General features: G+C 45.6%; 1 protein-coding gene across 1 annotated transcript in view; it reads right to left on the minus strand.

Moving 5' to 3' along the window:
* The window catches only part of etv4 (ETS variant transcription factor 4), a 31664-nt gene extending 14089 nt beyond the window's left edge, over positions 1-17575 (minus strand). Inside the window, exons 1-4 of the mRNA XM_080835179.1 lie at positions 17460-17575; positions 16673-16763; positions 16388-16435; positions 10164-10217 (exon numbers count right to left, since the gene is read on the minus strand). Of these exons, the coding sequence (XP_080691305.1) occupies positions 10164-10217; positions 16388-16435; positions 16673-16763; positions 17460-17516 (250 nt within the window). The 5' untranslated portion in view covers positions 17517-17575. The remainder of the gene's footprint in view (positions 1-10163; positions 10218-16387; positions 16436-16672; positions 16764-17459) is intronic.
* Between the last annotated feature and the right edge of the window lie 9206 nt (positions 17576-26781).

Genomic DNA, 26781 nt, shown 5'->3' on the forward strand with positions numbered 1-26781 from the left:
AGAGAGAGAGAGAGAGAGAGAGAGAGAGAGAATTAGAGTGGAATGAATGATGGTTTCTGAAAATAGTTAAAGATGTGGTTTAAGTGCTGTGAAACATCCCTGCCAGCAGCCAGAGGAAATCCTCGGGAAAATGTAACCACGTCAAAGCGCATCCGAGTGCCGTTAACCTCCCTCTCCATAGTTTACACCGCCGTGGCAGTGGAGTAAACGCTGAGGTGAGGCTGAGGTACTCCATGTTCTCTCTCTCTCTCTCTCCCTCCATCCCTCTCTTTTGCCCTCGTTCATTCAAAACCCAGCTCTTTTTTTCAAAACTAAAGCTTTGTCGTTTCTGGTTTCTCTCTTGGGCAAATTCATTTGAAAGTTACATCATCCCCCCTCTCATATTTCATCGAATCGTTTTGTTTCGATGGGGGGGTCGTGAACTTGTGGATGTGGCGTGCACCATCTGAGCGAATTGTTTAGATGTTCCCTGTCAGATACTGTACACAGAGCGTGGGCTGTGTTGAGATGGGGGGTTGTGCACTGAGAATAGGCAGGAGGTCCATTTTGAGAAGAAGAGGTGGTGTTTTGAGAGGAGGAGGGGGGGTGGGGGTGGAATGGTGGTATCACTCCTGATAAATGGGAACTTCCTCAGATTTTCAGATGACTTGAACCCTCATGACCAAAAGGATCACCTGAGGCTCAATACTGCCCTCTTTGATGTCTCATGCAGGGGGTGGGAGCGGTAAACCACAAAGTCAGGATGACATCTCTGTTCTCCTTTTCATCGCTTTCTCCTAGAGGCAGTAATAAACCTTATCATAAGGCCAGAGCTTATTGTCCCTCCTGCTTTTTCCGTTTGTTGTGGTTGTTGTTGTTTGGCAGCTCCCATTTACATGCAGAGACTTCACTGGCGTTCACACCTCTATCCTAGAGAGACACGGAGGTGTGAAAAAACCTGAGGCCATTGTGTGTCTGTTTCCTTTTTTTAAACAGTGAACCCGCCTATACTGCCGTTAAAAAGAGCCCTCATTATGGCATCCTTTCGCTTGTTTACTCTGAACCATACAGAGGTGGCATAATGCTGCCCAAGCCAGTGTGCGGGTGGCGTTGAACACAGCATCATAGCTTGACCTATAATGCTGCATTCAAGACCACTTGGAACTCGGATACTTCCAACTCAGAAAATTGCACTACAGCGCCTCTTGAAGTTTGAGCTTGACTTAATTGAATCGATTTGTCTTTGATTGTCACACTTTATCAACATGGCGATGAACCTAACAGAGCCTTACAGAGACTGTGACTATGTCAAAGGTTAAAACTCTTTTTAAAAGCATGACAAGATGCGTGACAGGTGAACTTGGTGTGGGCAGGCTCTTGCCAGCCATGCGCATTAATACCAGTGTTCTGACTCAAGCGAAGTTGGTGTGCATCATATACAACACGTTTGTGCTTATCATGTCGGATTTGTGTGTTCTGACAACACAGTAGTCCTGCTTCATTTTAGTTAGCTGCTATACACCTCTGGTCTGCCATGCTGGCTGTCCCTTTTACACAGACGTCGATTTGGCTCTGTGTCTACCTCCACTGCCAGCTCAGAGGCAGAACAACAATGCCCCCCCCGATTCCCCCTTCATACTTTCGGACAGGGAGTTGGACTAAAGGTGCAATTTTGGCGCCTTGAACAGGCTGTATAAAAAGCCCTTGTGTGTGTTTGTGTGTGTGTGTGAGAGCTATTGATCGGGGGAGCATCCCCCACTCAGGGAGGGTCTGTTGAGGCAGGGCAGGACAGGGCAGGCTGGGCCCAGGGTGGGAGGTGGTGCTTGTGGTGGGACTTTACATATGTAAATAGCGTGCTTGAGAGGAAAGGATGGGCCAGGGTGAAAGGTGACGGTCATGGTTGAGTGCTTTAGGAAGTGGAGGATCATTATGGACGGCCATTCAAGGCAGATCCCGCCACAAACAAATCCTGGGACCCCTGGCACACACACACACACACACACACACACACACACACACCACTCACCAGCTGTAACAGATGGAAATAGTGGTGGCCCTATTTTGGAAACCAAAATGTCTACATGATTGTTCGCACATACAAGACAAAACAAGCTCATTCACCATCTGGTATATAATTATAAATACATATATTTGGGGGGAAAAAATCATGTCATTTAACTCAGTTATGTAATGTATATAAACAAGGACCAACACAATCATGTCATTTAACTAATTTATGTAATCTATATATACAAGGACCATAGATTTTTTTCTGTTTGCTTCCAGAAACCTGGCACTGTTCTCCCTGGACAGTATTAAAACTCAATACATCCAGCTATCTGCACATTATGTGGTTGTGCCTCTCCATAGTTCACCTCTAGAGTCAAACTTGAGAAGCGCTGAGGATCTGGATAGTTTTACACTGCGGCCGTGTTTATATGTTGCGCTCGTTTCCTGGAACCCTGGAACCTGCCACGGCCCTCGCTCACAGCCAAGTCCTGAATATCGCGCGCGAATGTATGTAATCATTCAGGTGGGTTTGTAAAATAATATAACATGACCATAAACACATCCCAAGAGAACGGGAGCACCACGCAAGGGAACACCTGATCATTCTAGTCAGGTCGTGAGAGTGAGTGCGTAAACACTACTTTGGGTTAAGTAAACAAATGAAACCACATAATCCACCTGTTCTGATGTGATGGACTGAGGTTTCGGCCCGAACAACCATAATCAGTGTGCATGCTGTATGTAAGAAACAGGCAATTTACATGGGCCGATGAGACAGGAAATGTGTGTGTGTCTGTGTGTGTGTGTGAGAGAAAGAGAGAGAGAAAGGGTGTGTGTCTGTGTGTGTGTGTGTGTGAGAGAGAGAGAGAGACAGTGTGTGTGTGTGTGTGTGTGAGAGCGAGAGAGAGGGAGAGAGAAAGAAAGAAAGTGTGTGTGTGGGCTGCACACCTGGCTCTCTCCATTGGCCAATTGATTCCAGTAGTGACAAATCAATGAGAACAACAAGGATGCCAATTATGTCACAATGGCTTTAAAGGTTAAAAAGGAGGCTATTGATTTTTGGTATGCCATTTAAAACCCCCCACCACTCCTAAAAGCTGCCATGCCTTTCTGCCTGTCAGGAGAGATCCTTCTTTTTTACAGTAACCGATAAAGTAAGACTTTTTATCATATTCTTTGAGAAGTGTACTGCTTTTTGCTAATGGTCTCCTTCTAATGGAAGCGATTTTTTATTTTAAAAGTAAACTTTTAACGTTTTTCTTATTAATAAAGTCTGTATTGTTATAAATGAAAAATGGGAAACTATTTCAAATTGCAGTGTGTGTGTGTGTGTGTGTGTGTGTGTGTGTGTGTGTGTGTGTGTGTGTGTGTGAAAGAGAGAGAAAGATACACACACACACACACACACACACACACAGAGCAAGTTTGAGTGAGTGAGTGAGTGTGTAACATAAGCTTTAATAAGAAAAGTGGTCAGTGGAAAAGGGAGAGACACGCAGAGAAAGGAAATGGCTTCTCAGCAGCCCCTCAGAGAAACAGCCCTGGCCGCTTCTGCCACGCACGGACACGGAGACGGACACATGTGCTGGACATGTGGCGTTCAGGTCATTGCACAATCAGAATGAGAAGGGGCCAGCCAGAGAAACCGGCGCAGCTCTCTCTAAGCCAAAATGGGGCCTCTGCCAGGCTATCTGCCCGGTTCAAAGCTGCCCAGCAGGCCAGTGAGCTCCCCGGGCCGTTTTGATCTAATTAAAGAGTGGCCTGAGGGCGGCCTCGGAGATTCCTCTTTCAAGACTTTTGAGAACAATGTTGACAAACAAGCCGAACGGGATCTGACAGGGAAAAAAAACAATTGATGCATTGACAGGAAATTATCTGTCAGACAGCATGCAGCTCAGTGCTCTCTCTCTCTCACTCGTGCAGATTCAGCATGGTTAGGCTGTGGCAGCGTGTTAATAAGTGTGGGCTTCGCGTGCTGAGAGGAGGGTGATTGAAACCGAGGGCATGTGATGAGAAGCAGGTCATCACAGAACTCTCGCTTCCTCTTTCTGGAGAAGTGACTTCTGCTTTTGGTTTGGTTTGACCCCTACCAGCTGTTCTGGCAGGATCTTACAAGGAGCCAGTTCACACAGAATACACACCGTCTGACCATCCACACCCTGTTGTAAAGTGACACTGGATAACAACTGAACTAGCTCTCTGTAATGATGTAATAGCAAGCAACACAATAAGAGGCAGGGATGACTACAATATCTTTTGTTAAAGTGTGCGTGTGTGTGTGGTGAGTGGTGTCTATGACAAAGAAAAAGGGTGTGAGAGAGGGAAAGATGCAGGGGGAGGTATAGAAAGGGAAGGAGAGAGAGAAAGAAAGGGAGAGAGTGTGTGGAGGAAGAGGGAGAGAAAGAGAGATTCTGTGAAGAGGATGTGGATAATTAATCTCCCCACCTCGCATCCCTCAGCCCCCAATATAGCTGTCCCCTCTTAATGTTTAATGCACGTATTGATTTTGCTGGCCGTTACTGAAATTATATAATGAGCTCCCACTGTACTGATACCCATCCAGGGGTGAGATGGGGAGGGAGGGAGAGGAGCTGAGGGGGAAGAGGAGGAGGGGAGCACTCTCGCTCATCTCAGGAGGGAGATAACACGTGCCCATCGAGTTTCCGTCAAGCCAGCGAGAAATACATTTCTAACAGGCCTGCCGCCTGCCATTTTCTCCCCCACCTCACTCCCTCCCTCTCTCTCTCTCTCCGTCTCTTTCCCTCTATCTCTCTCTCCGTTGGTCATGCTTACTCACTCACTCAGTCACTCACTCAGCTGAGGGATCTCATCGGAGATCTTAATTAGAATGGGTGTGAGAGTACAGAAACACTTAACCTTTCATTTCTCGCACAGACCCTACCCCCACCCCCACCCTTCCCCCGTCACCACCACCACCACCACCTTTCCCACCCCACCCCCAAACTGGCGATGGAGACGAGCCTCCACCGCTCAGGCCCGTCGGGCCACAGCGGAGAGCCCTGTGTCAGCAGAACCAACGGCACAAATGGACAAAACAGATGTTCGGGGTTGAGGGGGCAAACACAGCCTAGCGTAGCGTGGTCCAGCCAGTTACCGGACCCATTAGGCAAGCCAAAGACTCCCAGAATAAACACAGTTATCATCTCTGTGTCTGAAAGACAATGACAGCTCTATGATATGGACGACGCAATGGCTGTTTGTTACAACGAGTTCTTTTCACTGCTGAGGATATCGCCCTTCTGGACTTTGAGTATTGCCCAACACATGGGCTGACTTGTTGTCATTAGTCGTCCTTCCCCCAACACTTCCCTCTCTTTCAGCGGGAGCCCTAAGGAGGGAAGGAGAGGGAGAGAGGAGGAGGTGCGGGAGGAGGAGGGGGGGAAGCAACAGAAATGAAGAGAGAGGGAAAAATAGCTTTCCTCAGAGAGGACGCAGCGAGCAGACGATGTTCTGGGCTGGTACGTATTTAAACCCTCCCTTCCCTTCCCTTCCCCCCTCGCCGTCCAAATCCCCCTCCCCTCCCCTCCTTCTCTCTTCCTCTCTCCCCCATGCCCCAGCGATGCAGTAAAACACACACTGCTGTCCATTCACTGTGCTCGTCCACCGCTCCAGTGGCCATACCTCTCCGCCTGGCTGGACGAGAGCTGACTGAGGCCACATCCAGCTTCCAGTGCGCACGCACGCACACACACACACACACACACACACACACACACACACACACACACACACACACACACACACACACACACACACACACACACACACACACACACACACACACACACACACACACACACACACACACACACACACACACAGCACAGCACAGGAGTGGACACTGCTTCCCCCTGGTTTTACAAAAGCTTCCCGATGGGTGATTGTTGTGTGGGGTAGCTGGTTTAGAGTGTTTTTTGTTCAGTGGCAACTCAGTGGTACAAAAGTATCCCCAAAAAAAAACAGTGCACACAGGGGACACTTCTTGGAAGGCAAAAACAAAGTAAGCTTCCCTGAATTCTCTGAAGTTCATTAGGGTTAGAAGGAAAAGTAGTCCTCCAAAGGAGAAGTGCACAGAATAAAGTAGAAGTAGACTTCTGAAGGATGTCAAATTTAGCTACCTTGCTTGCTTTGTTTACGAAACCTATTGCTGAAAGGGGAAGTGGGTGGGGGGGAGGGGGACTGTTCCGCAGTGCTGAGCCTTCATGCTCACCCTCTCCGATTCATGAATGGAGATTCCGTTTGCGCTCAATGTGCTGCCTCAGCCAGTGCCTCACAACCAGCCCATTCATAAAAACGTCTGTGTGTACGTGTGTACGTGTGTGTGTGTGTGTGTGTGTGTGTGTGTGTGTGTGTGTGTGTGTGTGTGTGTGTGTGTGTGTGTGTGTGTGTGTGTGTGTGTGTGTGTGTGTGTGTGTGTGTGTGTGTGTGTGTGTGTGTGTGTGTGTGTGTGTGTGCGTGTGTGTGCATACGTGTGTGAGTGTGTGTGTGCGCGCGTATGAACGGGTCAGTTCTCGGTAGAAAAAAAGTTCCTTGGGAGGGACGGCCCCTTCCACAGGATAGGACGAATGGTATCCATGTGTTTCTGGCAGTCGGCTGGATGTTTTTGCAGACTTGTTGCATAGCAGCTGTATTTTGGAAAGTTGAGAGTACTCAAACTACATATTTTGCTTTGGGACAGAGGGGAGGTGGGGTGGGTTGATGAAATGGAAGAGCTTGGTGATAAGTCCATCAAACGGTCCACAGACAGCTCACCAAACAAACAGCTGGATAACACGACAACTACACCCAGACGGCACATTTATGCAAAGGCGCTCTGTGCCAAAAACAGAAGACAGTTTCCCTACAGGGAGAGTTTTGTGCCAGGCTGAGTTAATCTGTTGGTTTCTTTTTTCTGTTTCTCTTTCTCTGTCTGCGTATCTCACCATCTCTCTTTCTTTCCTTTTGTTTTTTATTCCTGCCGGCTCTTTACACTCGTAAGTCTTTTTTTTTGCTCTTCTCATGAGCTGGAACTGGATTTAGAGCAACAACTTCCTATATAATTACTACAAGGCACAAAACCAAACAATCAGCCCACACAACACTGCAGTTGCTGGATTAGCTCACATCTTGGAACACTCAACGAAGAAGAAAGAGAAAAAGAGAGAGAGGCATAGAGAGAGAGAGAGAGAGAGAGAGGAGAGTGAGACTGGGAGAGAGAGAGAGGGAAGGAGAGAGAGAGTGAGAGAGAGAGAGAGAGAGGAGGGAGGAGGGGGGCTAGTGGAGTTTTTAAATTCAGCTTAGTTTTGTGGAGAGACAGGAAGGGGGAGGGCTCCGAAGCTCCATTCAGAAAAAAGCAGGAATGAGGGTGGAGCCTGCCTGACTGTAAGACATTTTCATGAATGAGAGACTGAGAGTAAAGCTCTTGCTTTGAGAAATGCTCACAAGCAAGCCCATTGTTGTTTTTTTTCTCCACCTTTCTTTTTTTCCCACTTCCCTATCTCCTATCAGTCCAAAATATACAGTAGATATACACCTAGACGTGTCATGAGAAACACATGTATCAGTCTTAAACGGAAATAAGGTGCGTCACACCTTTCTCTCCTGAATTTACACTTTTTATTAATTCCCCATTCATAAGATAAGCGTCTAATAAGCGCTCTGAACTTAGGTCGGAGGAAGGTGACAAAGCACACATGCGTTATTTTAACCGACAGAGCGGCGCAGCTGACAGACGCAAGACAAAGAGCCCTCTGCTGAGGCTCTGTCCCCACGGAGACGAAAGCCCCAAAGGACAATCTAACCCCTGACCTCCTCCCCCCCCCCCCCCCAAACCCCACAAGAAAAAACCCTCAGGTGCCCCCTCCCCCGCCACCACCACCACAAATCGCACAGCAAAATAGTTTGTGTCCGCTCGACAAAAACATCCATTAGTCCACTAGGACATGCGTTGTCTTAGTAATACACAAATATTTCACAGTGGTTTTCTAAAAGAGCACACAATGAAGTGTCCTAAATTAACTATCATTATTATCATGTCTTATGTCAAGATCTGAGCATGCAAATGACAATGGGAAATGTGTGTGTGAATATGTTGCAATCAACAGAATGGTACACATCATGAAACAAATCTTTTTTTTGCCATAAGGGATATGAACTGGTCAGCCTGCTCTTGCTCAGCTCATTAGTACAGTACAGAATGTCCATACTATCCAGTATAGGTAATCTCCACCTGCCTAAGACACGGAGGAAAGGAAAGGTCATCCTCCCCTTTTTCCCCTTTCTACTCTTTTTTTGTGCTGTTGTTTAATCATGTGGCCGGGCTGGGCTTGTTAGCTGTTATTGAGGAGAGGAGGGACGAGCCGAACCTCGGCGAGGATAGATTTGCCAGATGTGCAGGTGTTGCACAACCACTCGCTAAAACCCCAAGCTCCCCCTCCCCCCACCCTCTTTCCCCATCCAACATTCCTGCCTGCTCTACCAAAAGGCCCATGCTCCACTCCGCCTCATGTCCCCAACGGGCAACTGGCTCGATAGACAACGCGGCGGCATTTCATGCGATATCACGCATATCCCCCCCCCCTCTCTCTCTCCCTGTCGCTTTCTCATTCCCTCTTTGTTTCTGTGCCACTCAGATATTGTTTGCAGGCAACAGACGAGACTGAGGACTGTTGTTGTGAGGTATCCTGCTGGCTGGCACCATTCAGAGGGCTGATTGGGTCTGACTCACCTCCTCAGGGGGGTCACGAGGCTAAGAGAGGTAAGAGTTCACGGGGACAGAAATGCCTCACTTTAAATTTCCCTCAAGAGGCCTAACTTCACGGACATTTTAAACCACAGACACATCACAGCACACACACACAGACACACACGGTTGAAGTTTTCTTCAGCTCCACGGGTGGCGAAATTGACCTGGTACAACAAATATCACCTCTGGTCAGTGCTTGGGTAAAGGATCGGTGTGGCTGTCAATCAAAGCTCCGCTGCACTTCACTAATGTGAAGGGTCTGTCAAGCTGAATGCCTAGTGGCTTTGTGACTGCTAAGGCCCGGTGATGTGATTAGCGATTGGCTGCGCCCCGCTGGGGTTAAGTAGACATGACCTTTGCGTGCCCCCGAGTTCAGCCCCACTTCCTCTCACGTATTGTCGGGCGGCAGACAGGAACAATATGTTAGTGGGCGCATCTGTCAGTGCAGTGATAGGGTTAAACACTGTGCTGTTTACACACACACACACACACTCACACACAAATAGACAACACACACACACAGAAACCAACACAATCATTCACTCACACACTCTCTCACTCAAACTCGGTCTTACTCACACACACACACTGAGGAAGAGATGTTGCTATGGTGGTGGAAGCTTACATTGACATTTTAAGAATTGTGGTAGCGTCTGTGCGGCCCATTTAATTGAGGCTGCTCAATTTCAGGTTGCAGTCTCTGGCACACTCGAAAATAACATGAGGTGACTCATCTTGTGAACTCCCTAACCTCGTCACTGTGTCCCACATGTTTTTCCCAACAGGTATTGTGCTTTTTGTGTGTATTTCATTTCACAGACATAGTTCAGGCCCAACCTATGGATCTGTTAAAGGGATGACAAAGAATCTAGGGGAAACATGCAAACATACACTTATACACACACACACACACACACACACCCAGCCACTTATACCACCACAAAGCCTTAGACACCTTTGTGTGAAGACACAACAACATAAAAAAGGAACACCGCCGTTGAAAAGGCAGCCTTGGGCTTGTGGGCCAGTGGAATTTGCTTGTCCATTTACACCTCTGATGGGCACAAAAGGCAATCTTTGTATCGGCCGCCTGAATGATCTTTTACTGGTTTCCTGAGTCGGCCCATTCACTCTTTCAAGCGCATGCAAATGGACCTGTCAGGTAGAACACAGGCAGCCAAATGTAACCACGTCAGAGACTTCTGGGTCATGGAAGAGGCTACAGTCCCATGCTATAGGAGCAAGGCAACTGCGCCCGCACCAGGAGCTGTTCCTTGGTCTCTCTCTCTCTCTCTCTCTCTCTCTCCCCCCCTCTCTCTCTCTCTCTGTCTCTCATCATCCATCGACCCTTTTCATCTCTCTGTCTATCCCAATCACAAACATGCATGCATGGCAACATTATTAATGAACAGATCCAGACTGTACTTACAGTTTTCTGAGTGGAAGTCAGGGACAAACTGCTCATCACTGTCAGGAACTTGAGCTGCAGTCAAAAAAGAAGAGGGCAAGTGGTGAGACAAAGAACATGAAGTAAAATGCACACATTAAACTCCTTTGATTCAGTTTTGGTGTAGATTTGATCTATGTCACAATTACATGGACATTGTGGGCATGGGCATTTGCACTGGGAAAACATGTGTCCAAAATCTTTGTGACTTAATTTTTTGCCAATTGCCCACATTTATTTTACAGTAGTATTTACAGATAATTATTATTAATGTCCGTCCTAGGCTCCAAGGCAAGTGTCACCCATTTCACCCCAGTGAGATATTTCAGTATAAAGACACTCCGTCCCCAGCAGTAGTTTCTGCCTTTCAGAAAGCGGCCTCTGAAATGTTTCATTCTTCCACGCCTCGGCACCGATCCCCTGGCCGTCCATCACAGTGGGCACTGGACCAGCGAGCGGCCCGTTATGTGTCTCCTATGAGCCGTGAATATTCCTGTAACTACTGTTTGATGATCAGGCCGGGGAGCGGGCCTCTGAATGAGTTTGTCATTTTGATCTTTCCTGAAGCTCTAATGGCCCTGCACGCCTCCCGGCCCCCAGCCGCTGAAATCTGAGTTACTGCCTCGGCCGGGGCCCGGCGACCTTCACCTCCTCTTTTTCTATGTGCCAGCACTTTTCCACGAGGAGCGGATCAATATCACAGAGTGGTGTGTGTGCACGCAAGTGTGTGTGTGTGTGTGTGTGACTATGTAAGTGTGAATTGGGAATTTCATTGTTGCTGGATCCCATGAAGGTAAGCGCCGATGCTAAGCTAGACTCCTATTCATGCCGTTCGTCTTCACACACACACACACACACACACACACACACACACACACACACACCATCCCCCCAGCCCCAAGGTGCATCACAGGGGGTCCAAGTCCAAAGACACCACTGACAAAAAAACCTCGCCCTGCTGCAACAAAAGCTGGCAATCAGTCTTAGTGAATGTATCCCTGCTTGGGATAACTGATGGCTGTGTTAGTGGCATCCTGACCACTGCTCTTTGTGATTTAAAGCCTTTAGACTGGGCTTTATGTGAGTGAATGTCAGTTGCACACTATGTGTATTGAACCAACCCATGGCAGATCAATATGGCGGCCAAAGGAGCTTCTCCTCCTCCCTTTCGCCATACACTGACTTTCAGCCAAGGATGGACTTAAAACGTGGGTTGCAACACATCTGCAATCACGGCACACACACTCAGGGTTTAGATAAACTGTGAATGTATCCTGGTTCAAATTTTAGAGCTGCGTTGCATGATTTTTTTGTAAATCAATGAATAAATGTTAACTAAACAAGATGAAGGCCAACTAGAATGAAGACATTCAACTGGAGTGCATGGCATGTCTCTCTCCCTCTCTCTCTATCACTATCTCTACCTCTTTCCTCTCTCTCTCTCTCCCTCCCTCTGTCTCTCTCTCATCCTGTTCTTGGAGCACCCCACAGCCCATCCAGGGCCTGCCTTGATGTGCGCTGTTCGCCGAGGTGTTCTGGAATTCATCACCTGCCCAGAGGCCTTTTGATGAGCCGCTGCTTAAGGTCAGGCCAGAAGTGGTTGGCGAGTGAAGGAGCGAGAAAGACAGACAGCAGAGGAGCCAGAAGGAGGTGTGTGTGTGTGTGTGTGTGTGTGTGTGTGTGTGTGTGTGTGTGTGTGTGTGTGTGTGTGTGTGTGTGTGTGTGTGTGTGTGTGTGTGTGTGTGTGTGTCTGTGTCTGTGTGTGTGGGTGTGGGTGGAGGTTGAGGGCAAGGAGGATTCCAGGATGAGTTTTCTTTTTTTCCCCTTTTGAACTTCAATCATGTGATGTGAGCTTCTCAGGTCTGTCTTTTATGAAGTAGAGCCCTGACAGCCTGGTAAGTGAGTGCTACGGCTTTGCCAGTGCTATGGTGCGGCACCTAATTTAATATGACTGCGCTCTCAAGTTATTTTTTACAGCAACACAGCTAAACATGTGGATGTTGTTGATTGATTGAGAACTTGATATAGCAGTGTTTTGCATATGCCATTCCCAGGGGCAATTATCCAGCACTTTTTGTCCTCTTCCTTCCAAATTTGAGGGAGAGAAGTTGGACTCCGATCAGTTCTCTGGTGAACCTCAAAATGATTACTGTCTCAGTTGTTTCAAGGGCCACATAGGGTGAAGTCAACATCAAGCACACTCAGACACTCTCTCACTGAAACAAATCCACTCGCCCTGGCCTACAAAGCCCTCTGGATACATGCATGAATGCTACACACAGCATCTAGCACTTATGTGGAGGGTTAGTGAGTTCTATTGCTAGGCTGCTTTGCTTGTGAGTATTGAATGGAGTGTACTCAGTCAACAATGCTGCCTGACTCGGACTGTGTAAACACAACATAATAACTTGTCACTGAAAGGACTGACTCACAATGTTAATAACAGGCTGTGAACTCACTGTGACCTTTTAAAACGGTTGCCCATCCCAAAGTCATTCCAGAAGGGACCTCATATTATTGTGCTTGCTTTGGAATGTTGGTAGCAACCAAGATGGAGGGGGGAAAAAAACGCCTAAAATAAGAGCCATCCAAAGGAGACGACTCCAACACACACAAAATGTGCACTCCTCCCTTTTGTGTCCCTAAACCCGATGTTGAGCCAGCTAATCTCAGCAGGAACCGGAGAACCAACCATTTCAAACTGCTACTGAAATCAGCACTAGTCATGTCTCCTTTACCCGAGGAGTTCCATATCCACCCGTCGACAAAGTCCCCTTTCAAACAAGAACCATTTACAATGAACTGAGCCACAACCAACTGTATAGAACCACAACCAAGGCATTCAGTAGTCGTTATGCAAACCCACCCAAGTGCTGGTTGCAGGTGCAACTTTGACACATGGTGTTGTCTTTCTCCACTTGCCATTTCCATGGGGGCTGCGAGATCAGTTGTGCCTCCCTCTGCACTGGTGTGCCAACCTTGGGAATAGAAGGGGGGGGGTGAGGCCATCTTGACCCACTGGGATTGGAGCACACTAGTGCCCAGTGTTCACCCGTTGGGCTTATGGCCAGGTGGGACTGGGCTTAGCAGCCCGCCGACAGCAAGCCAACCCGTTGGCATGGTAACCCGGTTGCATGATAGAGGAGCGAGGACATGCCATATAGAAAAATCAAACCCTCCTATGTTAAAATCAGTGACTACCACTTACAATCACTGGATTTCACAAGTGCTAAGTCAACCACAAACAAAAGCTGCAATAAAAAACCTGAGAAAAACTAGCCACAATAACTTAGATTGTTGACTATATGTTCTAAAAATCTGATTAATTAAAATAATTGGCTGAGGTTTCACAGGGGATGCACTCATGAGGAAGTTAAGGAAATGAATGCGTAGAGGCAGAATGACCCATAATCTCCACTTGTTTGTGCAGCGTGATTGTACCTCCGAGAGGGCAGTTTTATTATTATTATTATTATTATTTTTTATGTCCTTCACTCTGACTCAAGTCTACTCCCGGACTTTCCTCCCACAATGCAATGCAAGTGGCCCAACACACAGACCGCGTGAATGCCAGTGCCAATGACATCAGCGGATCCAGTTTAAGAGGCAGGGCCTAGCCCAGTGTTTGCACCCTAGCAGACTTTTTTTTCGTCCTCTACGCTTTCCTTAGGCACCAGACCTTACATGACGCACAGTACCAGGAGAGAGGAAATAAGAGACTCTCAAATCCACTTCTTTTAAAACCATCCTTCCGTTTCCTGTGTTTTTTTCTTTTCTTTTCTCTCTCTCGCTCTCTGAGCACGGTCAGATAAATCACACTGATTTTCTTACATGCTGTTCTGTCCCCATTTGCTATACAGTAATTCTATTACCTCCATTTAAGTTTTCCTCTCCTCTGCCCCGAGGAATAGGATAAGGCCGTTTTTTTATGGGACAGAGCACAGGCCAGTGTGTTTGGTCCTGCAGATCAAACACTAAATCATTCAGACCAGTTTCAACATGTCTGAAATGGAACACATGCAATGTGCCTTAGAAAAAAAATAGAAGTAGACGAAGAAAAAAAACATTAAGGATAGTCTGAGACTCAGTGCCTCTAGCCTACAAGTCTCTTGGGCTAACTGGAACACAGGCGTGTGTGTGTGTGTGAGTGTGTGAGTGTGTGTGTGTGAGGAGTCAGTTAGCTTTCAGGAACGTCTTGTCAGGGGCTTTGAAATGCAAGTCAGCACAAGACTGGAAGTGCGTCTGTGAGTGCGTGGAGACATGTTTCCCTTTTCTCTGAGGAAAACTCAATGAGCACTTTTCCTTTTTTTAAAGTCAAATAGATCCTGGGCGGAGCCAAAAGGTCCCAGTCTTAAAAGTAAAAACTAATGACAAGACTGAACAAGCTCCTTCAATTGAGACTTTCCTGTTGTCTCATCCTCTCTTCCTTTCCTTCAAACTCTATGATGCCTCGAGCATTTTTTTTTTTTTTTTTTTACAATATGGTGAATCACTCTACCATCCATCACTTGATTATATACCCTTAACAAAAACTAAGCAGAACAAAGGACTGCATTCATCTAGGGCACAACTAATGCTTTTCTTCTTTGATAGGTCCTACAACCACCCGCCACGCACACACAAACACACACTACATATAAATCTGTATCTCACTCTATTTATAATTCTCACAATGTGCTATTGCCTCATAGGATTCCTTCCCTGAAGATTTCACACACACAAGCCTATAAAGGTAATCAAGTACTGTGAGCTTCCCCTACTGTTGCCATTTTATGGCCATTGTCTCGCGTCGCCTTTGGGCTGATGTGTGAAATTCACAGGTCCACACTGCATGATAATGGGTGATAAGTCTATACTTTAGAGAATGGCCCCATAAACCTGTGTTTACTTCCAGGGAGAAAGGCCCACTGGTAGTCACACACTCTCCAGAGGCAAACATGACGATGTCAAAGGGAACAAACTGTGAAAGGATGGCCTTCGCCTTCAGCAGTGGTTGTCACCATGTAATTAACCTACAGCACTTGTGGCAGTGGTGAGTTTTACGTTGTATCTTGGGCCGTCTGACTGTCTGCAGTGGAGTATCACGTTGTTTGCCCGTGAGGCAACTGTGACGCCAGTTTTCCAGGAAGGCAAATTGTTGAATTCCTCTGCATCCATTATGTCTGATGCCAATTATGGCTCCACTTCAACACTTCAAGAATGACCTTGAACTGCCTTGCTACTGCATCCCGTATCCCCTTTGAAGTCCTTTGTCAAAGACACTTGAGGAACTCGAGGACCAAGGGGGTTAACAGAACCCCAGTACCGCATCTGCTTAACACCCATAAATCCTGTGTATGTGCTTTATCATCTGTCCTATTCAACTGTCAAACTAAATTCAAACTTTATCTCAGAGCAAAACATAAGGGATTATATTGAGAAAAGAACGTCAACAGTCAAAAACAGTTAACCAAAACCAAGATTTTACGGCTCCACTCCTAAAAGTTAGGAAATTAGGAAGAACCTATAGGCTTCACTTTGTTCCTATATCACCATACATAGGTCAGGCAGCTAGTTCTAGTAGGCTTGTAACACTTGTGTGCTCTCAGCTCCAAATACGGAGCATTGTTTCTGCCGAGCCTCATTTCACCACCTCCCCTCCAGAGTACCAGTCTCTTCAGGCTGTCTCTGTGTGTGTGTGTGTGTGTGTGTGTGTGTGTGTGTGTTGGCTGGAGACACCTATGCCAACATGGCCGAAACAAGATACACCATGCAACCTAGTTCTATACAATGAAACTTAGATTAATTTGTCACATTAATGACCAAATGCCTGTTTTGCATCTGGCACAAATGCAAAGTTATTAATGTAAATGGCAGTGCGTGAGGTATTTAAGGCCAATGTCATTGTCAATGCAATGGAAATATGAACCAGGCTCTTGTGTTGTAAACATCGTATTAGATAACAAATTGAGACGGCAAATAAATTCCATGCTCATGATTATACTGCAGTACCACAAATTGTTCAGCAAGTTCAATAACGAGCAGCAATAACAGGACACGTTGAGCTCCTTGAAATAATATTAAAAAGCGGACCTTCCGGAGGTTCAATTAATTAACATGCGTTCTGTTTTGTATGGACGTACGGTTGATTCACTTGACCTTTTGTTGCAACCGCTAGAGGGACAAAACATACAGCGAGAGATATACACAAGGCAAATTGGTCTTACCTTCTGTGAGCCACGTCTCCTGAAGTTGGCTTAAATCCTGAAAGAGGTCTGAAAGAGAAAAAGAGACGGATGAATGACACAAGACCTCTAAGAGTACTGTCCTCAGTTTAAGATGTAACAAACAAGTCGAACTATAAGTCATGTAACACACATGCAGAAGTCTGCATGTAAGTCCTTGTAAAGTCGTTTGTGGCTTTTGAGGTTGAAGTAGAAAAATGACAGTCTTCATCTGTCTTCAAAAGCCACAGACTTTAAGAGACAATCTCCACGCGTTTGATAGTTTACCTTCTGATTCCTGAGGGGGTAATTCGGTGTCCATGTATTTCCTTTTCGCAGCCATCAACAGTCTATTTAGGGGCCCATTTCCTTGCGTCTTCTGAAAAAACATTGGGTGAGAGAAAACGATTAGCTAAAAAAAGATGGCAAATTGGAAAATATTTTGTTTTAAAATAACGCATTAACGGTAACACTTAAATTATGCTGAAAATTATACTTAAATAGATCAATAATTGCATTAACACAGACCCAAATTTAAGCTATAATGTAAACTAATGTTGTCAAAAATAATCATACTGGCACTCTTAACATTGTCAACGATACTCAAATATTGACAACATGTTTTGACAAGATCGAGAATAAATATATTGCAAATGTGCATTAGGGTTGTCTTCTCCATTACATTTGATAATTAGCTACACATAAACTAGGCAATGAAAACATGTTAGTATGCATACAGGTTGTGAGGACAGAGTTTGCTTTCAAAATACTCTAAGACTGAGCAGCAACACAGTCTATAAACACTCAGATCCAACACTTAACCTACGCCAGTGATCACACTAACTTTTGTCACGTGTAACAGTTTATTTACGTACTTTAAAATCATCCGAAAGTGGTTCGCTGAGACAGGCATAAGGCTATGTAGCATTAAACTAAACTTAAAACTGTTTTCACCGTTAAGGCGATTGCTCCAAACATTTCACATGCAGCAGAAACCGAGGCGCAGCAAAGCATATACGTCGGAGAGGAAGGCATTGCAAACCGTGAAAATACGTGTGTACTGATCCATACGTACATTAGCTAAAGTGTAAGGCACTTGCTGGTCCAAATATCCGTCCATTTTATAATCCATCCGTTAACCGTTTGTGGTCATTTAGGCTGTGTTGAATGAGATCCGCGCAGCCTGCAAAGAGAGAGAGAGGGAGAGGGAACAGGACAGGGGCAGCGGTAGTTGTGAATGGAGCGGGGAGAAAGCTGCATACATAATGAGCTCCATTCTACCATTCACAAAAAAACGCAGAGAAGGAAATCAATGGCGAACGACCATATAGCCTAAAGCACAACGTCGTCACTCACCGTTTAGAATGTAGATAACTACAGACAGCTTGTTCTCTGCTTCCCTAGTACATTCACTTTGCATCGTTTTTCACAGTTTAAGTCTACACAGTGTCAGTGAATGTTGACAACAGTCCTCATAGTGTTATTAACCTACTATAAGCATTATCAAGTGAAATGAAACGAAAGATAAATGCAACCTCAATTTCCTGTTTTGAGCTGTTCTGTAAAGCTTATGGGTGCTTTAGGCTACTATATCTTTCCACAAACACGCGAAACTTTGGTGGGACCTGTGTGCCATTTTGTTAAAAAATATTTGTAAAACTTTCAAATTCGTTTTACAATACTAAAGCATGCTCTGACAACTTTCGAGTCCATGGATAAGACCATTGGATGTGACTTAAAACCATGGTGTATTTGTTTTCAACACAGTATTTTCACTGCAAACAGGAATGCTTTAAGGGCTGTGAATCCTCCTTGAAGCCATGAGTGTTGTTTTTGGTGAGACTTGCTTTCCTTGCTGTCGAATGCTCGTTGGGTCAAGGGGATTTGTGATTGGTGGATTTCCTTTTTCAGGGTTTCAGATTTCTTTTTTTTTGTCCAAATGAATGACCTGACTTATGAATGAATCCTCAGCTTCGTCTTTCAACCAATCAAATCAGAGGACATCTTAAAGCCTAGCAACCATGGGTGGAGCTTTAAACTAACAGACCAATCAGAGTTTGAGACCCCAAGAGGGTTTCCTACTAGGTTTTCCAGTTGTTTTTCATTCACAAAAAGGACGTTGAAAGTTGGGGGAAAACTTCCATTCATAAAAACGTGCCCTGGCATGAATGTCAAGGGTTGTTTTTCCCCGGTCGTGAATTAACAACAGACAGTCTAGGACATGAAACATTTTGTGATTCTTGTACCTTCTAGGCCCTCACTTTGGCAAAGAATGATTGCCACGCATGTTTCATTTTATTGTCACGGTATGTCTGGAGAAAATAAACAAAAACAGCCTCAACGAAGGTTAAAAACAAGCATAACCAATGTTATTAGTTACTGCGAAACGTTTTGTAGTTTGGTCATATTCTAAAATATTTCAAGTAAAGTGCGTACATGTTTAACATGTCACTTCAAGTTTCACTTCAACAGTTTTTCTGTTTTATTTTAAGGCGATGTTCTCTCAGTGACATTTTCAATTGGCTTGGTTGTGGCGGACATTTTAGGATACATAGGCTACAAAGCATATTCTCATTGGATCCGTCTAAGCCTCATCCTCATCGTTTTGACGAATGTAAATTAACATCTCCGCACAAGAAGTACTATAAACTTTATCTGTGTTTGCCCTGAATTGACCATAAAAACGCCTGTGTTCCAAGTCGGACTGCACTTTGGCTATATTCAATTTCAGTGATTGGCGGAAGGGAGTTGACTACTTGGTTATTTGAGAGGGATTGTTCAGCCTATTGATCAAAGAGATTTGACCGTGCAAGCTGGTTTTTGAAGACATATCAAGCTGTTGTGTTCGCGCTGGCGAAAGGATAGGGTGGGGATACGGGACCCCTCTCCCTTGTCTTTCTCTCCCACACATTCATTATATAAATCATAGGCCTTACATTTATAACTAGAATAAAAAATATTCAAATTTGTTAGATAATTTGTCAGACAGTGCCTCTTAAGTCGTTCCAGGTTGTAACACATATTTTGACTCAATGGGATGTCACATGCCACCCCTGTTCCCTGTTGAGATTGTAATTAGTGTATCTCCTCCACATTCTAGTGCCAAGCCATATGCACACTGGACAAAATGTGCCAGCCAAACCACACAAGCACACATGCTTGTATCTGAGAACAGGCCGGAGCATTTTCTACATATGGGAGTTTTGTACATTGTGCATTTGTACACTGATTTTTAAAAATACATTTAAATACAGAAAATACCAGCTAGAAATGTTTAGCGTGTGCTTGTAAGTCTCATTAGTTTGTAGTGTGATGATACATTAGAAGGCTGAAGTTCCTGGCTTCAAATCTCTCAGCGGTCAAGGCTGGAGTGGAAGACTAGAGACTAACACCTGCATGTAATAAACCTCTGAAGCCTTTTTGTCTGGCTAAGCTTCAGCACAGACACCCATGTCATGCTGTCTGAACTGAACATGTTAACATTTTTAGGATGATATTTACAGAAGCTTTACTTTAAGTCAAATAAATGCACTGTAATAGAATTCCAGGAATATTTACTAAATGTTTTAGTACGTAGAGTTATAATTATATATAGATATAATGGTCTTTAAGTTTTGATTTTGAAGGAATTATTTTTGATTGTGTGACACAGTTTTTTTAATGTTTAAAAAAAACTGTTTTAAACTTTATTAAAAATACATTTTCATTTTGTATTAATTTTCATTGAGAATTGTGAGTCTAATCACATATTCACATATTATTAATCCCACTTCTCCTATTAACCCTGTACAATTGAGGTAAAAATAGACACCCTGATTGCCTGCATTCCAAAAACAATCAAATGATTTCACAGATATTGTCGGTGCCATTAAACAACTAGCCTATATTTACCAATCCTGTTTACTCACAAAATCCTTTTTTTATTTTGGTGCTCAGAAAATACACAGACCCCTCTGTGGGGACTGGGACCTTGCAGTGACAGTTGTTCACACTGTGAGGGGGGTGGGGTGGGGTGGGGTGGGGTGGGGTGGGGTGTCATTTTGGCATTCTAAACAAACAGGACGTGCTTCCCTCCCATAGCTGGGTACTGTCTAAGATGCTGACCCAGAGTTTGTTTACAGTGGACCCAGGGTTGCGAGGAAGAGCAGCGCTCTCTCTCCCGTGCCATGCGAACTGGAAGGTGATTCCCAGTAAAAACAGGCATCGTGTGAAACTTGCGAGCAGACAGCGTGCACTGGGCGGGGTACAGTCTTTTTTTTTTTTTTTTTTGTTCTCTCCTCTCCGTCTTCCTACGTACCACAGCTAAATACAGCAACTAAAAATAAGGCCTCCAGCGCGTTTGAGTGCCTGCCTGCTTTATCTGACATCCTCCTTGGGACTGGCTGCCAAATTTGGATCTGAGGCTGCTTGGGATCCTCTGCTGGGGTGGCTGATGCCCATCCCCATGTTAGAATGTTTCCTCGCAACCTCCTCTCGGACTGTCACTCCACTCTCACCTGAGGGGGAAAGGGCTCAACAAAAGCCCATTGTGTGAGCCAAGGCCAAGAACACAGAGTACACACCACAACAGCACGAGGGAATTGATTCATGGAAATGTTTTATGTCTTTATTTAGATCTTAAACTAAAAACAAACAACAAAAAAGGAAACACCCACATTTGCCATAAACCCAGGACTTGTAAATGCGGTTCAAAATAGAATGAGACTGAGTGAGTTCCATACTTTTGAATTTGATTACGGAATTGAAAAAGGTGACTTGGTTAAAAAAGTAAAATACTGCAACGTGGTATTTGGTCTAGTCCTTATTAAAGGATCATAATATGGTCTGATTAGTTTATTGGCACTGTAAGCAACACGCTAGGAATGGGGCACACGGTTTCTTTCATCTGATTTATTATCTTTCATCACACTATGAAAATAGCAGACCTGAATAGCGTGCACATTTTCTTGATACATACCCAGAGATTGAAAACATTTACCAGAGCACTCTCCCTCTCGCACTGCCATCAGCGGCCATAACTCATCCCTCGGCCTGGTGGCAGACGCAGAGTCAGATTTACAGCCCCTGGCCCAAGGCCCGAGTCACATTGTCTTTGTCTACTGGCCTGGGCCAGTCCACATAAAAAAAAAGATTATTTCCCACCAGGCCTAGTGGAATGCTAGGCTCCATGGGATTCCAAAAGCCCAGGGGAGGTACCGGCCGCTCCTTCCATGCTGAGCGAGCTGTACATATGTGGCAGTGCATGTACTCTGTGTGTCCTGATCTGTCTGTGTGTGTGTGTGTGTGTGTGTGTGTGTGTGTGTGTGTGTGTGTGTGTGTGTGTGTGTGTGTGTGGGTGTGTGTGTGTGTGTGTGTGTGTGTGTGTGTGTGTGCGTCAGTGTACTTCAGACACACATAAACGTGTGTGTGGCGCTGCATTGTGATGGTGGCGCTAACCTTTTGTTCATTCCCTAGCGGCGTGTGGCTGTTGCCAGGATGCCAGTCTGTGCGGGCCATGGGCAGGAAATGTCAGCGTTGGCACGCGGCGTGCCAACAGAAGCGGGGTCGGTCCAAGTGTGCCCCCTCTCTCTGCACCTGCAGCTTCTCTTTCCTCTCTCCCGCCACCGAACAGAGCTTAGCTTGTTTGTCAACAAGCCTTTCCCCTGGCGTTTCTCAGCGCCGCTCAGTGTTTCCCTGTGAGCCCAGTCCTGTGAAAGATCAATCAGGGTGCTGGCATAATGGCCCTGTCTCGTTTATGGGGCAGCTCCTTCTACTGGGAGGCTTTCTTTACCCCCCTCCCCTGGTGTCCAGGCAGCTGCGCCAGGACTCAGCTGAATCTACAGATAGGGCCACAATGCAGACACCCACCCCACCCCACCCCACTCTCCAGTACCCACACCTCCCCACTCCGCAGCCCCCTTTTTCAGTCTGACAACTTTTCTTTTCCAGCCAGCAGCATATCAGCACAGGCCCACAGGGAGGGTTTAACTCTCTGTCTATTTCTCTCTCTCTCTCTCTTTTTCTCCCCCTCTTTTTGTTCTAAATCAGTGTGGATGGAGAGACACAGTGGAGCGTTGTTAGCGTCCCCGACAGTGCTGGTTTTGTTTAAACAGCCAATTGTTGGTCCGGCTGATGGTTCCATTTATATGCCATTTTCCAGTTCATTTCCATGCTAATTCGAGGACAAAGCAAAATCACATGTACGTCGCTTTTAGTAATTCCAGTTGTATCATCTGGGTAAGAGTGAAAAGGAAGTAAAAGAAAATTGGGGGACTTTTAGCCCAGGAGGGACAGCAATTCAGCAGGAAGGGTTTTGGTAGAACTCCGACAGCGTGCAAATAAAGTGGATCAAAGCAACTCAGGCACAGGCTCGTTCTGGTATAATGTGTATTTCCATGGTAATGCTGTGTCATAAATCCTTATTTTATTAGTTGTGTGTATCACTGTGCGAGGGGAATGTTTTGAATGAATTTGCCTCGATTTCAACAGTTTTAGTCAGAAGCAGTATAGCGTTAATATGTGGTCAGAAATGATTAGAGAAGGCTGCTAATAATAACGGGGGCATTTCAATAGTGAGACAGTATGAAGTCTGTCACAGATAAAATAGCAACAGATGTGGTCACGCTTTTCAGTTCTCTCTATTTTTTCCTGTTCATTTTTGTGGTGCTTCATGCTTGACCAACTCCACAGTGCTCTATTATGATGTTTTCCCAAGAGATTATTGCTAATTTTGTTGGATTCCGTGTTGTAATTAGTCCGAATCCTTATAAACTGAGCTGTGTAAACAACGTCCCCGGACTTTCCACCAATGCGACGCAGGCCCATTTGGGATTCCAAACAAACGGGTCTGTGTGTTTAGCTTGGATTTATCCGGATATGTGTTACCTGATAACACAAGGTCATTCGGCTTGACCGCAGATGTACAACATAACGCCCTCACGGCGTTGAGGGAACTTTATGTCCTGACAGAAAGTAGTGTAGCTTCCCCCCCCCCCCATCCCTCAAACTGTGCAGCTTTGCCTTATTTTGTTTAAAACATTCTCTCATGCAGACTTTAAAATGTCACAGAAACATTCCCCCTAATCTGTTGTGAACGCCGAGTTCTCAGGCCCATTAGAATGGGTAGTTCCAAACAGCCCACAAATCACTAAAATCACATCATATATGGCAATGTGTACATAATAATTCAAACATTATTACTGCGATAACATGGCCAGCTCGCATTAGGCTTCTCAGTAATAACAGAAATATCCTGCCTAAGAAATCATGGGGAAACTCTCTCTTCCCCTTTCTCCTCTCTGCAACAAGCACAGCAGCCTGTTCATATCTACTACGGCCCCCGCTAAACCCACCTCTCTTCCCCTTTCTCTTTCTCCTCTCTGCCACAAGCACAGCAGCCTGTTCCTATCCACTACGGTCCCCATTCAACAAAGCCTGAGGCCTCGTAAGGCCTGTAAATCAACGCTGGAGGGCCCACGTGAAAAATGGTGTGAATCCTCAGCTCTGCTTCTGCTGGAGTGCCACGGGTAACATGACCCCCCCCCCCCCCCCTCATGCGCCAGAGGCCCTAAAATCCTCCGCTCCCATGTGGGCCAGAAGGGGATGGCTGGAATCCCCACGCCTGGCCTTTGTGATCACCGCGGCATGAGGGGCTCGCGGCACGCCACCTGGGTGTGGAAATGGTTTAAGGGGCGCCCGCGCATGAGCCGCATCCTGGGCCTCGGGTGGACTTCCACAGTCACCGCTTCTCAGTAATGAAATACGTCCTCAGGGAGAAACTACAGCTAGCAGTGAGGGACAAACGTCTAACGGGAATTATGCAGTAGAAAGAGCATGCTTTAGCTTCACTCAACACTCTGGTGGGAGTTAAGGGGTATCAATGATGTCTTCAAAGCTTGGTGACATTTAAGCAACGCTTTGCTGTAATGTAATGTAAAGCTTTTTGAGGTTGGATAGGAGGGACTGTAATGCCTGTAAGTCTGTGTCTGCCTGATGGAAACAGATGGGATTACTATTGATGAATGAGGCTTATATACATTACAGCAAACACTGACGTGATTGTTTTGGACTCCTATTGTTTTTATGTTAACATGGCCGTCAAATATATCATGAACATTCATGCATATTATAAAGATTGTTGGTCAAAACTGTTTTTAATTTGTTTGTTTTTGTTATTTGTGAGTTCTGTTTATTATTTGTTTGTTGAAATGTTTTTTTGTGTAGAATGTTCTCTTAACGATTAGAAATGGTCAGAGATTATTTAACACGCTACCTTTTGTAGGTGGTGGGTTGTGCTCGGCTCGTGTCTACATGAGTGGCACAGAGACGTCGTTGTCCCACTCGGAGAGCAAACTCAGGTGCACTGAGGCGTCGCACCGAGCTACGGGTGGATGAAGTCAGTGGCACTCCGAGCCGTGAGCTCATTTTTCCATTCGCTGCATAGTGGGCCAGTGTAAGGGACACCGTCAGCCACAGAGGCAGAGCGAGACGCTCATCAGGTTCAATCTGGATCATTAGAGGAGCACTCGCCATTAATGTTTTCTCACCTTCCCGAAACCGCACTCCCCCCACCCCTGCCCCACCATCTCTATACCCCCCCCCCCATACACACACACACACACACACACACAGACACACACACACACACACCTCCCATCCTGTGGGCCCGTCCAACACCTCCACCCTCTTCCTCACACACTCCACACCTTTTACAGTAGGGCCAGCAGAGGCACTATCAGCCAGTATCACATGCGGCATCTAGAATGTGTTCCATTTAACACACACACACACACACACACACACACACACACACACACACACACACACAAAAACAAACCCACACACATGCACGCACACACACTCACACAAACACACACACACAGCTTATCAATCACAGCATGACATCAGCCCTTGTCTCTGTTACACATCCTCCCTAGTGTCCTGATGGCTCAGATAAGGCAGGAAAGTCACTGATTAGCCCTGGAATCTCGTTACACGGAGCAATGGATCCCTCCCTTCCTCTTCGCCTTAATTGAGATGAGCGAAGCCAAAAAAATAGAGGGGAAAAAACAAAGCAGGTGAGTAGAAGCATGGGATGCCCCCCCCCCCCCCCCCTCTCTCTTATAGTCCCTTTCTCTCTGTCTCCCTGTCACCCTCCTCCTTGTGTTGACGTGCAACTGAATATTGTGAGAAGAATATTACCCTCAAGAGTGATGACCATAATGTTCTGTCAAATTTCAGTGCAAAATTTCAGTCTGAAACTTGAAACATTCAGCGCTGTCGTTGTCATCACATGTTTAAGGAAGTGGGTGAGCAGGTACAAGCTTGAGGGAGCGACTTTTAAAGGTTCAATCACCCCTGTGGCAAAACCCAATGACCCAGAAAATGGGTTCCTCACCAGAGAGGAAATGATGGCTGGTAATCAAGTATCTGTTAACAGTTTGGAAGGAATGTCCCTCATTGCCCCAGAGACTGAGGGGAGGGCTCAACAGTAGGAGAAAACGGTCAAAAGACAACAGGTTCTCTGCTCACATTTCCCAAAGTCCAGTAACATTTTGTTTGTGTCGGAATTATAATCAGTTGCAGATTGATCTGCATTTCGGGCTATAAAGAGGTTGTAAAATCTCCTCTCAATGTAAGCTGAACAGACACTTTGTCAGGATAGTATATTGTCTTCATTATCATAACAGTCATCATCTTCACAATCATCGTCACTGTAAGCACAAGATACATCCTTTCTTTGACATAATCTGCTTTAATGTAATACCATTCGAAATTCCATGTCAAAGCATCTCATAAATTCAGGCGATTATAATACATGCTATTACCTATGACAGCAAGACAGGGTTTACAAGTGCATTCAAATTTTATGTGCCAACTATAATTCAGCATAGAACCTGAGGCCACACTCTACTCTACATTTACAATGAAGAACCATTTTGCAAATAAAAAATTGTTCTCACCGACAGAGAATACAGTAACTGGTCCTATAAACCTGTCATTTGTTTTAAATCCACAAAGATATAATCTATCTAATTGTATTTTTAGATCCACCATCCCGTTTCCAACCATTGCATCACCCTGCATGCAAACGCTCTGCTGCCTGCTGACCCATGTCGAGACCAAATGAAAGTCTTACTCATGGCTGATAAGCAATGTGAGTCACACCAGGCAGCATGTGATACCCCTGAGCACCACAGTCCACCACAACCCTACTGTTTAAGCACCTTATCATCGAGGTCAGCTTTCTGTCAATTCTGTACTTGGAGACCCGTCGCTTCAGGCTGATCTCTGCTCCACAATCCGGCTGGAACTCTAATGATGATAGCACTATCATTGGTGGGCTGAGGGGCCAAGGGAGGCCTAACATATGCAGCACAAGGGGTGATACAGGTGCATTTCCCATCAATGCCAATCGC

This window comes from Sprattus sprattus (genome assembly GCF_963457725.1).
Source record: "Sprattus sprattus genome assembly, chromosome: 3".
Taxonomy (NCBI): domain Eukaryota; kingdom Metazoa; phylum Chordata; class Actinopteri; order Clupeiformes; family Clupeidae; genus Sprattus; species Sprattus sprattus.